This window comes from Schistocerca gregaria, chromosome 9, assembly GCF_023897955.1.
Source record: "Schistocerca gregaria isolate iqSchGreg1 chromosome 9, iqSchGreg1.2, whole genome shotgun sequence".
In the NCBI taxonomy this organism is placed as follows: Eukaryota; Metazoa; Arthropoda; class Insecta; order Orthoptera; family Acrididae; genus Schistocerca; species Schistocerca gregaria.
The window spans coordinates 141,489,641-141,506,202 of NC_064928.1; the positions used below are offsets into that span (position 1 = coordinate 141,489,641).

General features: G+C 43.5%; 1 protein-coding gene across 1 annotated transcript in view; it reads left to right on the forward strand.

Moving 5' to 3' along the window:
- Positions 1-4,155: 4,155 nt before the first annotated feature.
- LOC126291709 (PE-PGRS family protein PE_PGRS5-like) overlaps positions 4,156-16,562 on the forward strand; it is a 127,991-nt gene continuing 115,584 nt past the window's right edge. The window contains exon 1 of the mRNA XM_049985365.1: positions 4,156-4,226. Coding sequence (XP_049841322.1) covers positions 4,212-4,226 — 15 coding nt within the window. The 5' untranslated portion in view covers positions 4,156-4,211. The remainder of the gene's footprint in view (positions 4,227-16,562) is intronic.

A 16,562-nucleotide genomic window follows, 5' to 3' on the forward strand; every position in this document is an offset into this window, starting at 1 on the left:
AGGACTTAAAAGCACTTACTTTAGTTCAAAAAGGGGTCCACTACTCAGGAACACTCATCTTCAATAATTTGCCAGCAAACATAAAAAATTAGTTACAAATAAAGACCAGTTTAAAAGGGGCCTGTAAGACTTACTAGTGACCAACTCCTACTCCATTGACGAATTTCTTAATAGAAACAAATGATGTATTGTATATACTTATACTATTAGTACTTGTATTTCAACTTAAAAAAATTGACATGTTCCACATCCACGAGGATCTCCTCAGTACGGATCTACGGAATGAAAAACTAATCTAATCTAATCTAATTTACGATACGAACACCCAGTCCCTGAGTGGAGAAAATCTCCAACCCAGCTGGGAATCGAACCTCACCCCCCCTAGCCCCCCCCCCCCGACTGCGGACAGTGGATGATTGGGTATGACTGATTTGGAGTGATGAATCGCGCTACATTCAGTGGCAATGCAGTGGAACGGTGCGCATAATGTGAAGTACGGAAGATGTGTTAAGGTATGGCGCTGTTTTCCTTAGTTAGGATGTGACCCTCATTTATGCTTAAGAAAACGCCAAATGCGGAAGGATGTGAACACATTCCATCGCTTTGTGTACTGCAGCCGACCGATGTGGCCGAGCAGTTCTAGGCTCTTCAGTCTGGAACTGCGCGACCGCTGCGGTCTCAGGTTCGAATCCAGCGTCGGGCATGCATGTGTGTGGTATCCTTAGGTTAGTTAGGTTTAAGTAGTTCTAAGTTCTAGGTGACTGATGACCTCAGATGTTACGTCCCATAGTGCTCAGAGCCATTTGAACCATTTTTTGTGTACTGCATACAGCAGAGGAACGTTTGTGAGACGATGATTGTTTGTGTGAGTATGACAAAGCATCATGTCATAAGGGAGCATCTGTGAAGCAATGATTTGTGGAGAATAACATTTCTGAAATGGTTTAGCCTCTCCAGAGTGCCGACCTGAACCACATGCAACATCTTTTGAGATGAATTACATTGTCGACTTTACTCCAGACCGAAGCGTCCAACGTAACTACCCTCTCTTGAGGAAGACTGGGTTGCGGTTCCTCCACAGACATTCAAGGTACCTTATCGAGAGCGATCCCCGTAGAGTTCAAGCAGTCATAACTGCAAAGGGTGGACACGGCCAGTTTTAATGTCGAGTTGCAGATGTACGAATACTAATAATCACATCGTGTATTTGAGGCCGGCCATTGTGGCCGAGCGGTTCTAGGCGCTTCAGTCCGGAACTGCGCTGCTGCTACGGTCGCAGGTACGAATCCTTCCTTGAGCATGGATGTGTGTTATATCGTTAGGTTTAAGTAGTTCTAAGTCTAGGGGACTGATGACCTCAGATGTTAAGTCCTATAGTGCTCAGAGCCATTTGAAGTGTATTTGAAAATGGCAGACGTACATTGGATACACTCATTAGGGTGACTTTGTCAATTACGAGGATAGGCTAACGGACAAACCACAGCAGTAAGCACTGGTGCGTCGCAGAAAATAATTGGATTGGTGCATAAGTTCGTATCGGTTTTCCATAAGTTAACAGATAGACATAACAGAGTCTTTAGTCATCAATAACACTGTATATTCTCCTTCACTATTTACAACAGCCTGCCAGCCCGGAGATAACTTATCGGCTCTGCGACTGTAGAAATCTTGTGGTTTTGAGTCGAAGAACTCGTCGAGCCATGTTCAGAATGCATTTTCATCCGGAAAGGAAGTTCCTTGTAGGCTGTCCGGTAGAGAGGTGAAAAGGTGAAAATCTAGGGCGAAGATCAGGTTAATGAGGTGGGTGTGGAATAAATTCCCAACCCAACTCTTTATACTGTTTTTTGTCAGCCTGTCAGAATGCGGGCGTGCACTATCGTGTAGTAGCAACAATTCACACAGTCTTTCTGATCGTTGTTCTTGGACTAAGTCTACAAGACGTCTCAGGCGTTGACAATAAATGTCAGCAGTGATGGTTTCACCTCGAGGAAGCAATTCGCAATATACCACGCCATCGCTGATCTACCAGATGCATAGTACTATCTTTTGTGGACGCGAGGTGTCTTTGTACAGGAAGTTGTTGCTTTGTTACGACTCAACCATTCCTTTTTTCCCTTAGAATAACATAAAGATACCATTTCACGTTACCAGTAACGGTACGGTATAGGAATGGTCGGCGTTGTTCGAGACAACTGATGACGAGCAAGCAGAGATGCACATACAACCACCTGCTCATCTTAGTGATTTCGGCTTAGAGCATGCAGTACCCATACATCCGATTTCTGAAGCTTCACCATTGCACGCACACATCGGACGATGGTGGAATGATCGCAGTTCATCGAATCCCTCAGTTCTCGAGTACAATGACGTTTAAACGCTCTTCATCAAACTCTGAAGGTCTCTAATGTCAAAACGGTCCCCCTTAAAACGAGGCATTGTCCCCACACACGGCTCGAATGTTTCTGGCTGGCTCCACTGCTATCAAGCCTCTATTGAACTCCACCATACTAGTATGTCGGAGTTGTTTCTGTTAATCCAAGTTTTTATCATCCACAGCTCCAGTCACTATATCTATCATCCACAGCTCCAGGCGCTGCCTCCAAATGGCAAAAGGACAATTTGTAAACTCAAATACACTACTGCCCATTAAAATTGCTACACCCAGAAGAAATGCAGATGATAAACGGGTATTCATTGAACAAATATATTATACTAGAACTGACATGTGATTACATTTTCACGCAATTTGGGTGCAAGAAATCAGTGCCCAGAACAACCACCTCTGGCCGTAATAACGGCCTTGATACGTCTGGGCATTGAGACAAACAGAGACTGCATAGCGTGTACAGGTACAGCTGCCCATGCAGCTTCAACATGATACCGCAGTCCATCAAGAGTAGTGACTAACGTATTGTGACGAGCCAGTTGCTCGGCTACCATTGACCAGATATTTTCAATTAGTGAGAGATCTGGAGAATCTGCTGGCCAGGGCAGCAGTCGAACATTTTCTGTATCCAGAACGCTCCGTGTAGGACCTGAAACATGCGGTCGTGCATTATCCTGCTGAAAAGTAGGGTTTCGCAGGGATCGAATGAAGGGTAAGGCCACGGGTCGTGCATCCAGGTTCGGCGTTGAGTACACCACCGCAGGCGCTCCTGTCTGTGATGCAGCGTTAAGGGTAACCGCAGCCACGGTCTCCGGGCTGATAGTCCATGCTGCTGCAAACGTAGTCAAACTGTTCGTGCAGATGGTTGTTGTCTTGCAAACGTCCCCATCTGATGACTCAGGGTTCGAGACGTGGCTGCACGATCTGTTACAGCTATGCGGATAAATTGCCTGTTATCTCGACTGCTAGTGATACGAGGCCGCTGGAATCCAACACGGCTTTCCGTATTATCCTCCTGAACCCACCGATTCTATATTCTGCTAACAGTCATTGCATCTCGATTAGCGCGAGCAGCAATGTCGCGATACGATAAACCGCAATCGCGATAAGCTACAATCCAACCTTTATCAAAGCCGCGATGGTACGCATTTCTCCTTCTTACATGAAGTATCACAACAACGTTTCACCAGGCAATGCCGATCAACTGCTGTTTGTGTATGAGAAATCGCTTGGAAACTTTCCTCATGTCAGCACGTTGTAGGTGTCACCACCGGCGCCAACCTTGTGTGAACGCTCTGAAAAGCTAATCATCTCCATATCACAGCATCTTCTTCCTGTCGGTTAAATTTCGCGTCTGTAGCACGTCATCTTCGTGGTGTAGCAATTTTAATGGCCAGTAGTGTAGCAACAGTGAACTACAAACAAACTTCTCATGGTGTACAATATGACTGTGATTATAACAAAGCCATGAAGGAAATTGGAACTGCCGTTTGACAGGCGATATAATTGCCCTCTTGTACGTTTTGCCCAGTCACCGAACTAGGCGAGTAATTTTCCGCTTTGGCGGCCATTGCCCTGGGGCTACGAGGTTTCAGCGCGCGATTTCCAAGCCAGATCCTCCCGCAACATCGTAAGGCAGCTGCCGGCCCGGTTAGCGGCCTCTTATGAAACTGCGCTGTGTGTGTGTGAGTGAGTGAGAGGTGGCGCTCCGAGGGAAAGCACACCGAGCCTATATAAGCCGCGTGGCAGCCGCTGGCCCCACCCACCAGGCCAGTGCAGCTGCGGCGCTCCGGACGTCGAACCCGGGACCATCGTCAGTGCCGACATGAGGACGTCGCTAGTGAGTAGCCGCTCCAGTCTAGGCAAAGGTTTCTTGAGTGTACATTTTGGTCAAATGTTTGAGCGGGGCGAAAACAAGCTTGTCTATAAATTACACAATGTTTTTTTCTACAAATTTTCGTAGCCAAACGAAGAGTGGGAATAAATAGAACATCGAGCTGACCACCGTGAGGTTTATGCTTGAAAAAAAAAGAAATAGAAGAAGTTTAATTGCTTGAAAGTTATCAGAGTAATTAAAACAGCTTCATTAGTGATTTGTGGGAAAATTGAAATATCTCACGAACATATGCAACTAACTAGGCCATCTAAATTGAGGTTTAAAAAGTTCAATTTTTCATCACCTAACTATTTTACGTTAAAAAAATTCGTTGTTGGCAGGCGATCTAATTGTCCTCTTGTACAGTCGTGGACAAAACGAGCGAGACCCCTCGCCTTTTCGTTATGCTGACCCGCACAGCTTTAAAGTCTGCAACACAGCATAACAGGCAAGGCGACGAAGTGCTACCAAGATACTATGAACAGACGTGAAATTGACGAACCATCCAAACTTTGTCAGACTGTTTTCAATCATACGTAAGACTATACGAGTGTTGGAACTTAAATCGTGGCAACTATTTATTCACAACCGATAGAAAAGAGTTACATGTTTGTACCTGTTACTGTCCTTCAGAGTAATCACCAGCGTTGTGTAGAACCCGTTGCCATTACTCGCTAATAACAGTATTTTGTTATTTCGATAAACATCCCGAATGATTGTCACATAAGCGGTAACATAAAGGTAGAAAATTCATGTTTTAGAGTCCAGAAAGCTCTATGCAACAGAAACTGCAGATCATTTTGCCATTTTCTTTGCGAAATTGCCGGCTTATTCATGTCTGTGGTAATAATTGAGGGCTGTTTGCCTGCATTGTTTGCTAGCATAGTGAAAGGTGTTTGCTACTGCAAGGGAGGTCTGGTTTGTTTTCGGTTCTAATCTCGATGGTGGCAGTTAGACTATCAGTAAAGCAATTTTAAGAAATTCTCGCACCCCCAATACGTTTTATTGCTACATTTATTCTGTACTGGCGCCCTGTGGATGTCCATATGAAACTCTTGTAGAATTTCATACTTGTTACTGCCTTCCTTTTTCCGATTCTATCAATAATTGAATTGACGTACGTGTGGCACTGAATGATTTTTAACTGAATTTCGTTATGAAGCTGCACGCATTGCTAAACTTGCACGCTTTCATGGTAGGTCAGCAACGGTTATCCACTATGACTGGTCTGAAAGTTGGCACAAACCGTTTCGCGGCCGAAACGCGCATAATATTTTGCTAATTCGTAACGATCTGGGGTACTTTGTCTTACTAGAACAGTTGTGTTATCTCGATAAGCTGAAATTCATTTTTATTAGTACAGCGTTTCTTCTTTCATTTATATCTTATATTTACGTGTTGTGTTTAACACACTAATCAGCATTAATATAGTCTTACATAAGATTGAAAACAGTCTGACAAAGTTCGGATAGTTTGTCAATTTCACGCCTGTGCGTAGTATGATAGTAGCACTTCATCGCCTTGCCTGTTATGCTGTGTAGCAAACTTTAAAGCAGGCGAGGGGTCTCGCTCGTTTTGTCCACGACTGTACATTTTGTCCAGTCATCGAACTAGGGAAAAAACCGATCGGTTGAAACCGATGTTCATATTTTAGCTCATAACAAATGGCGTTTTTGGATATTTATTTGGTCTTGCTTTCAAATGATTTTTTTTTTTTTACTACTAACTGTGTGAATAACCGGTATATCGTTTTTTCATAGGAGCGTTGCTAAAATTTTTGGTTTATAAATAAAACTATTTTCAAAAATGAGTAATGTTTCTTTATGAATTTTCCGTTGCTTTCAAACATTATTACAGAAAATGTGAAAAGCAATCAGAGCTACTTTAATAACAACGCCAACAATCAGAAAACTGCAACAAAGAGATGGCATAAGAATCGCTACAGCATTGCTGAGCCAAAAACGTACCTGTTGCCGTGTATTGTGTTCTGCTGGACGATGCACGTACATATACAGTATGCAACACTTGCTCACTTCTGGTCCATCACTGCTGATGCAATAATTCATTCACAGATTATAACAAAAATATGAAATGACTGATTGCTGCCAGTGACTCCATAACAGGCTTCCGTCTGCTTGTAGTCCTTGGAAATGGACAACTTAACACGAAGAATAGAGTTCTCCATCCTCTTTTTTCCCATTCTAGCACTGACTATTCACAATTCCCAAAATTTCGTATGATTCTCCATTACAAAATGATTTTTGATCAGAGTCCCAACCAAATTAGAATCTTGTGAATAATAGATTTCAGCTATCAGTCGTCCTTTGGAATTTTTATTGGCAGATCTAGATTTCAGCTAGAAACTAGCCATTCTCAATGCACTATAATTTTTTTTTTTTGGTCAATGCATGTAATACTCAATGAACTGTGGACAAAGCCCGACCAACAAGCATTACATGCATTGACCAAAGAAAATGATAGTGCACTGAGAGTGGCTAGTTTCTAGCTGAAATCTAGATCTGCCAATAAAAATTCTAAAACACGACTGATAGCTGAAATCTATTATTTACAAGACAAAACAACAGTCCCTGCGTGCAACAGCGTCTGAATGGAGGGTAACCTGTTGAAAATTAGAATCAATAGGATTCTCGTTGTGTTTTGTAGTAAACAGCCTCTCATTACTTATCGAGAAAAACAACGAACGATAGACGGACTCATTTTTCTTTTATTTACGTATTGTATTTAATATTTTGATTCAGCATATCTTGGAACGCCTGAGGGGCCTTGCAATATTTCAGTCTTCGTACGATGTCTACGTTTATTAATGGAAATAACAGCAGAAACATGCTGAAAATCAATTATTTCAGAAACCGTTTATTTTCGGCGGTTTTGACAATCAGGTTAAATTGGAGATGAAAAAAACTGTAAAATCGAAATACCTGTTGTTTCAGCCATAACCGTCGCCCTCCAGTGTGATATTTGATTTATAAAGTTATTTCCTTCGAATCAAGTACTAAATTCAGTACGTTTAGAAAACAGGAGACTCTAGGAAAGCAAGTGATATGCCAATAAGATACCGTATTCTGCACAAAACTTAAAGATAAAAAGATTTTGGAAAAGGACCGGTCGATGTTTTGTGAAATGATTTGTCTAAAAGAAGTAAAATGGGTTAGAGAAACATTTGACGCATCTTTGAATGATTCAAGAAGTCAAGTACAGCAAATGAGATGTGTCAGATGATTCTCTAATTTTTTTATTTCCCACTTTTAGACAAATCATTCCACAAAACATTTTATCGACTTTTTTTTACTTTTTTATATCTTTGCAGATGACACACGTATTATTCTGAAAGAACTGGATCGTATTATAAATGATCCAACAAAAATTTGTGTTAAGAAGTCGCTCTTAATTAATTATCGCACAGTACATTTCGAAGTCTGTAACTTTATCATCAGGTGCTGTTTAATGGAAGCTACACGTTTATTCTACGGAAGAAAGAGTTGGTTTGCTCACAATAGGGTTTTTTGACATGCAGTAAGAGAAAATGCGACGTACGAAGAAGTTTTGGAGCTGTAGCTAGAAGTTAAACATGTGTTCCTAACTTACAGTTTTGTAAAGTGCTATATTTTTAAACTTCATAAACTATTTTTTTCATCATCACAATTTATTAACCAGATAACATAAATTTTTTCACCTGGTACACTTGTGATCCATATTCAGTTAAGCAATATGACTGTGATTATAATCTTATTTCATATGTCTAACTTACGTAAGATCTGTACTAACAAGTCAAAGATGTTACGTCAAACATCTAAGGGGCACACCAAAGAGACTCTTTGTAGCCAGTACGCTAGCGACGGATCGCTGCGATCCGTCGCATGGGCGACCGATTGGTTCGTACAGATCGCTCTTGTGTGGTCAAATCGCAGCGTTCAGTCGCTGATCGCTGATCACATGAAAACTCCAGGCAGTCTGATGCTCTACATGCAATTCGTGCTAGTAATAGGGCTACCTCGCTAGTTAGCACCGATGTTTGGCCATATAACACGGACTCGCTTCTCTAGTTATTAATCCTGAACACTATAGACAGGAAAATGTTGCATTACTACTAAATCATAATAAAACTTACTACTCAAAATTTTATTCATAGGAAGTCGTAATTTAAAGTTTATTCATTAGTTTATTACCATTATTTTTAGAGTTCCAGTAATCTAAGATTAAGTGTGATTGCGCTTTTTTTTCGTTTCGCTCTGCCCACGCCGAATAAAACCTTTACATTAGTATTTATAGTTGTTGAGGGGCGACGAACTACTCTGAGAACTGAAACGGCCAGAGTTACCATTTATGTTAATAAATAATAAGTATCGAACCATTTTGCAGTGTGTAGAAGTAGAATTCATGGGAAGTTGGTTTTGTAGTAATAGTCACGAGATACTGCGCTCCCTCTGATGACTTTGAGCTATTTATGAAACGGTTAAACGCATTTTTTAAATTTGTAAGTTCCAAAGATAATGCCATAAGTGGTATAATACACTACTGGCCATTAAAATTGCCTCACCACGAAGATGAGGGGCTACAGACGCGAAATTTAACCGACAGGAAGAAGATGCTGTGATATGCAAATGATTTGCTTTTCAGAGTATTCACACAAGGTTGGCGCCGCTGGCGACAACTACAACGTGCTGACACGAGGAAAGATTCCAACCGATTTCTCATACAAACAGCAGTTGACCGGCGTTGCCTGGTAAAACGTTGTCGTTATGCCTCGTGTAAGGAAGAGAAATGCGTACCATCACGTTTCCGACTGATAAAGATCGGATGGAAGCCTATCGCCATTGCGGTTCATCGAATCGGACATTGCTGCTCGCGTTGGTCGAGATCCAGTGACTGTTAGCAGAATATGGAATCGGTGGGTTCAGGAGGGTAATACGGAACGCCGTGCTGGATCCCAACGGCCTCGTATCACTAGCAGTCGAGATGACAGGCATCTTATCCGCACGGCTGTAACGGATTGTGCATCCTAGTTTCGATACCTGAGTCAACAGATGGGGACGTTTGCAAGACAACAACCATCTGCACGAACAGTTCGGCTACGTGTGCAGCAACATCGACTATCAGCTCGGAGATTATGGCTGCGGTTACCCTTGACACTGCATCACAGACAGGAGCGCGTGCGGCGGTGTACTCAACCACGAACCTGGGTGCACGAATGGCAAAACGTCTTTTTTTTTCGGATGAATCTAAGTTCTGTTTATAGCACATGACGGTCGCATCTGTGGTTGGCGACATCGCGGTGAACGCACATTGGAAGCGTGTATTCGTCATCGCCATACTGGCGTATCTCGCGGCGTGATGGTATGGGGTGCCATTGGTTACACGTCTCGGTCACCTCTTGTTCGCATTGACGGCACTTTGAACAGTGGACGTTACATTTCAGTTGTGTTACGACCCGTGGCTGTGCCCTTCTTTCGATCCCTGCGAAACCTTACGTTTTAGCAGGATAATGCACAACCGCATGTTGCAGATCCTGTACGGGCCTTTCTCGATATAGAAAATGATCGACTGGTATCGTGTTGAAGCTGCACGGGCAGCTGTACCTGTACACGCCATCCAAGCTCTGTTTGACTCAATGCGCAGGCTTATCAAAGCCGTTATTACGGCCAGAGGTGGTTGTTCTGGGTACTGATTTCTTAGGATCTATGCACCCAATTTGCGTGAAAATGTAATCACAAGTCAGTTCTAGTAAAATATATTTGTCCAATGAATACCTGTTTATCATCTGCATTCCTTCTTGGTACAGCAATTTTAAAGGCCAGTAGTGTATTAAGTGGACATTTTAATTTAAATTCTCATCGCAAATTTATTGCACTCAAGTCCCTTGTCATTTCATATAATTTAACTCTCCTTCCTACTATTGATAACAACAGATGTGGTACACGGCACTACTTCTATAGACAAATCGAGATTGCAAAACAAATTGTGTTCTGGGACTGCTTGAACTACAAAATCAAATGAATGAAAAAGGACTTGGGGTCCGATAAACAAAAAACGAAGTGTATTAATTCACTGCAAAGATTGATACAATCCTTTTACCACCTGTGAAAAGTTTAATATAGACTGTAAAGCTCCCAAGATAAGCGTTTCGCAACAAATCTAGTAAATTACAGTTTCCGTTTTTTAAATTAGTTGTTTGCAAGTATTCGTAGGGATGTAGAGATCAACTCCGACTGCAGCTATACGTAGTAGTCCAGTTTCTACAGCAGAACTTCTCGACCCAGAGGCGTTCGTAGTACTAGCTCAAATTGCTTAGCAAAGCGCTCGTGTGGGACGGGAGCGAAGCGAGCGACCGATTGCAGCGATATTACAAGTTTGTGGGACGGACGGCTGCGATTCGTCGATCGTGTGTGAGGCTCTTAAGATAAGTGAGATCCTTGATTTGTTGCTAGACACTTACATGGATTACGAGTACGTAAGTCAGCCATAGGGCTGAACGGTGAGTAGGTGAGTTCGTAAGTCAGCCATAGGGCTGAACGGTGAGTAGGTGAGTACGTAAGTCAGCCGTAGGGCTGTGCAGAAACTGCTGCTATCTTCATTATAATAACGATCACCAATGTTTTTCACACTCATACTTGTTAGACGAAGCCTGCTTATCATCTCTTGTTGCTTACTTTCACTCTATTATCTCATGTTGTGTTATATTTTGGAGTAACTCAGAGCATGCGTTAAGAAAGATGTTAGCCAAATAAAAGGGCGGTCAGACTGACCTGCAAATATCTCACAGTTCTGACTCTGCCATCCTCGTACATATCTACAAATACATCCGTACTCTGCGAGCCACCTGACTGTGTGTAGTGGAGGGTACCTTGCAGAGTCTTTCACTGGAGCTTATCTATCCGTGAAGCTTTTGTTATTACTAAATGAGCCTGTAACGAAGCGCGCTGCTCTCCGTTGGATCTTCTCAATCTCTTCTATCAACCCTATCTGGTACGGATCCCATACCGGTGAGCAGTATTCAAGCAGGGGGCGAACAAGTGTACTGCCTACTTCCTTTGTTTTCGGAGTGCATTTCCTTAGGATTCTTACAATGAATCTCAGTCTGGTGTCTGCTTTACCGAAGATGAAGTTCATATGGTCATCCGTTTTAAATCACTCCTAATGACTACTCCCAGATAATTTATGGAATTATCTGCTTCCAGTTGCTGACCTGCTATACTGTAGTTAAATAATAAAGGTTTTTTCTTTCTATGGAGATTCTTTTGCGTTTCAGTACAATTTTCCATTGTTACAACCTCTCGATATACTACAGCATCATCCGCAAAAAGCCTCAGTGAAGGTCATTTATACACTCCTGGAAATGGAAAACAGAACACATTGACACAGGTGTGTCAGACCCACCATACTTGCTCCGGACACTGCGAGAAGGGTGTACAAGCAATGATCACACGCACGGCACAGCGGACACACAAGGAACCGCGGTGTTGGCCGTCGAATGGCGCTAGCTGCGCAGCATTTGTGTACCGCCGCCGTCAGTGTCAGCCAGTTTGCCGTGGCATACGGAGCTCCATCGCAGTCTTTAACACTGGTAGCATGCCGCGTCAGCGTGGACGTGAACCGTATGTGCAGTTGACGGACTTTGAGCGAGGGCGTATAGTGGGCATGCGGGAGGCCGGGTGGACGTACCTCCGAATTGCTCAACACGTGGGGCGTGAGGTCTCCACAGTACATCGATGTTGTCGCCAGTGGTCAGCGGAAGGTGCACGTGCCCGTCAACCTGGGATCGGACCGCAGCGACGCACGGATGCACGCCAAGACCGTAGGATCCTACGCAGTGCCGTAGGGGACCGCACCGCCACTTCCCAGCAAATTAGGGACACTGTTGCTCCTGGGGTATCGGCGAGGACCATTCGCAACCGTCTCCATGAAGCTGGGCTACGGTCCCGCACACCGTTAGGCCGTCTTCCGCTCCCGCCCCAACATCGTGCAGCCCGCCTCCAGTGGTGTCGCGACAGGCGTGAATGGAGGGACGAATGGAGACGTGTCGTCTTCAGCGATGAGAGTCGCTTCTGCCTTGGTGCCAATGATGGTCGTATGCGTGTTTGGCGCTGTGCAGGTGAGCGCCACAATCAGGACTGCATACGATCGAGGCAGACAGGGCCAACACCCGGCATCATGGTGTGGGGAGCGATCTCCTACACTGGCCGTACACCTCTGGTGATCGTCGAGGGGACACTGAATAGTGCACGGTACATCCAAACCGTCATCGAACCCATCGTTCTACCATTCCTAGACCGGCAAGGGAACTTGCTGTTCCAACAGGACAATGCACGTCCGCATGTATCCCGTGCCACCCAACGTGCTCTAGAAGGTATAAGTCAACTACCCTGGCCAGCAAGATCTCCGGATCTGTCCCCCAATGAGCATGTTTGGGACTGGATGAAGCGTCGTCTCACGCGGTCTGCACGTCCAGCACGAACGCTGGTCCAACTGAGGCGCCAGGTGTAAATGGCATGGCAAACCGTTCCACAGGACTACATCCAGCATCTCTACGATCGTCTCCATGGGAGAATAGCAGCCTGTATTTCTGCGAAAGGTGGATATACACTGTACTCGTGCCGACATTGTTCATGCTCTGTTGCCTGTGTCTATGTGCCTGTGGTTCTGTCAGTGTGATCATGTGATGTATCTGACCCCAGGAATGTGTCAATAAAGTTTCCCCTTCCTGGGACAATGAATTCACGGTGTTCTTATTTCAATTTCCAGGAGTGTATATATTGTGAATAGCAACGGTCCTAAGACATTCCCCTGGGGCACACAATAAATCACTCTTACTTCGGAAGACTTCTCTCCATTGAGAATGACATGCTGCGTTGTGTTATCTAGGAACTCTTCAATCCAATCACACAGTTGGTCTGATAGTCCATATGCTCTTATTTTGTTCATTTAACGACTGTGGGGAACTGTATCGAACGCCTTGCGGAAGTCAAGAAACACGGCATCTACCTGGGAACCCGTGTCTATGGCCCTCTGAGTCTCGTGGACGAATAGCGCGAAGCTGGGATTCACACGATCGTCTTTTTCGAAACCCATGCCAATTCCTACAGAGTAGATTTCAAGTCTTCAGAAAAGTCATTATACTCGAACATAATACGTGTTCCAAAATTCTACAACTGATCGACGTTAGAGATGTAGGTCTATAGTTCTGCACATCTGTTCGACACCCCTTCTTGAAAACAGGGATGACCTGTGCAAATTCCCAATATTTTGGAACGCTACGCTCTTCTAGAGACCTACGGTACACCGCTGCAAGACGGGTGGAAAGTTCCTTCGCGTAGTCTGAGTAAAATCGAACTGGTATCCCATGAGGTCCAGCGGCCTTTCCTCTTTTGAGCGATTTTAATTGTTTTTCTATCCCTCTGTCATGTATTTCGATATCTACCATTTTGTCATCTGTGCGACAATCTAGAGAAGGAACTACAGTGCAGGGTTCCTATGTGAAACCGCTTTGGAAAAAGACATTTAGTATTTCGGCCTTTAGTCTACCATCCTCTGTTTCAATACCATTTTGGTCACAGAGAGTCTGGACATTTTGTTTTGATCCACGTACAGCTTTGACATAAGACTAAAATTTCTTAGGATTTTCTGTCATGTCAATGCATAGAACTTTACTGTCGAAATCGTTGAAAGCGTCTCGTATAAGGCTATGCGAGAGGTGTTCAACATTTCGCTTCGTGTAATTTTTGTTTGTGTGCAAGGCTTTGGCTACGTTTATGTTTGCTGTGAGGTTCCCTTTGCTTCCATAGCACTTTTCTAACTCGGTTGTTGTACATACAGGTTGGTCTCAAACACTAAGGAAAGCATGTAAGGGGATTACAGAGTAGGTTGTACTGAGAAGTAATTGTTCAGTGAAATTTCGATACGTTGCGCCGTTTCCGCGCTAATTATCACTGAAGTTAGCCAATTAGGCTCTTGCGTGCGAAAATTCAAGCTGCCCGCAAAATGCAATTACTCTCATAGCGAAGATGATAGCGGACGAGACTGACCCATCTTTGGCTCAGATTCGAGTATTACTACTGTCCACGTACAATTTTTCATCGCTCTGTTGTTCGATTTTAGGGAACCAAAAGAAAACCAAGTCTGGCGACACGGTCTCTGGCAGACAGCTTCAATTTGCGTGCGCATGAACCATGGACCTTGCCGTTGGTGGGGAGGCTTGCGTGCCTCAGCGATACAGATGGCCGTACCGTAGGTGCAACCACAACGGAGGGGTATCTGTTGAGAGGCCAGACAAACGTGTGGTTCCTGAAGAGGGGCAGCAGCCTTTTCAGTAGTTGCGGGGGCAACAGTCTGGATGATTGACTGATTTGGCCTTGCAACATTAACCAAAACGGCGTTGCTGTGCTGGTACTGCGAACGGCTGAAAGCAAGGGGAAACTACAGCCGTAATTTTTCCCGAGGACATGCAGCTTTACTGTATGATTAAATGATGATGGCATCCTCTTGGGTAAAATATTCCGGAGGTAAAATAGTCCCCCATTTGGATCTCCGGGCGGGGACTACTCAGGAGGATGTCGTTATCAGGAGAAAGAAAACTGGCGTTCTACGGATCGGAGCGTGGAATGTCAGATCCCTTAATCGGGCAGGTAGGTTAGAAAATTTAAAAAGGGAAATGGATAGGTTAAAGTTAGATATAGTGGGAATTAGTGAAGTTCGGTGGCAGGAGGAACAAGACTTCTGGTCAGGTGATTACAGGGTTATAAACACAAAATCAAATAGGGGTAATGCAGGAGTAGGTTTAATAATGAATAGGAAAATAGGAATGCGGGTAAGCTACTACAAACAGCATAGTGAACGCATTATTGGGGCCAAGATAGATACGAAGCCCACACCTACTACAGTGGTACAAGTTTATATGCCAACTAGCTCTGCAGATGATGAAGAAATTGAAGAAATGTACGATGAAATAAAAGAAATTATTCAGATAGTGAAGGGAGACGAAAATTTAATAGTAATGGGTGACTGGAATTCGAGTGTAGGAAAAGGGAGAGAAGGAAACATAGTAGGTGAATATGGATTGGGGCTAAGAAATGAAAGAGGAAGCCGCCTAGTAGAATTTTGTACAGAGCACAACTTAGTCATAGGTAACACTTGGTTTAAGAATCATGAAAGAAGGTTGTATACGTGGAAGAACCCTGGAGATACTAAAAGTTATCAGATAGATTATATAATGGTAAGACAGAGATTTAGGAACCAGGTTTTAAGTTGTAAGACATTTCCAGGGGCAGATGTGGACTCTGACCACAATCTATTGGTTATGACCTGTAGATTAAAACTGAAGAAACTGCAAAAATGTGGGAAATTAAGGAGATGGGACCTGGATAAACTGAAAGAACCAGAGGTTGTACAGAGTTTCAGAGAGAGCATAAGGGAACAATTGATAGGAATAGGGGAAAGAAATACAGTAGAAAAAGAATGGGTAGCTCTGAGGAATGAAGTAGTGAAGGCAGCAGAGGATAAAGTAGGTAAAAAGACGAGGGCTGCTAGAAATCCTTGGGTAACAGAAGAAATATTGAATTTAATTGATGAAAGGAGAAAATATAAAAATGCAGTAAATGAAGCAGGCAAAAAGGAATACAAACGTCTCAAAAATTAGATCGACAGGAAGTGCAAAATGGCTAAACAGGGATGGCTAGAGGACAAATGTAAGGATGTAGAAGCTTATCTCACTAGGGGTAAGATAGATACTGCATACAGGAAAATTAAAGAGACCTTTGGAGAGAAGAGAACCACGTGTATGAATATCAAGAGCTCAGATGGCAACCCAGTTCTAAGCAAAGAAGGGAAGGCAGAAAGGTGGAAGGAGTATATAGAAGGTTTATACAAGGGTGATGTACTTGAGGACAATATTATGGAAATGGAAGAGGATGTAGATGAAGACGAAATGGGTGATACGATACTGCGTGAAGAGTTTGACAGAGCACTGAAAGACCTGAGTCGAAACAAGGCCCCCGGAGTAGACAACATTCCATTAGAACTACTGACGGCCTTGGGAGAGCCAATCATGACAAAACTCTACCAGCTGGTGAGCAAGATGTATGAGACAGGCGAAATACCCTCAGACTTCAAGAAGAATGTAATAATTCCAATCCCAAAGAAAGCAGGTGCTGACAGATGTGAAAATTACCGAACTATCAGTTTAATAAGTCACAGCTGCAAAATACTAACGCGAATTCTTTACAGACGAATGGAAAAACTGGTAGATGCGGACCTCGGGGAGGATCAGTTTGGATTCCGTCGAAATGT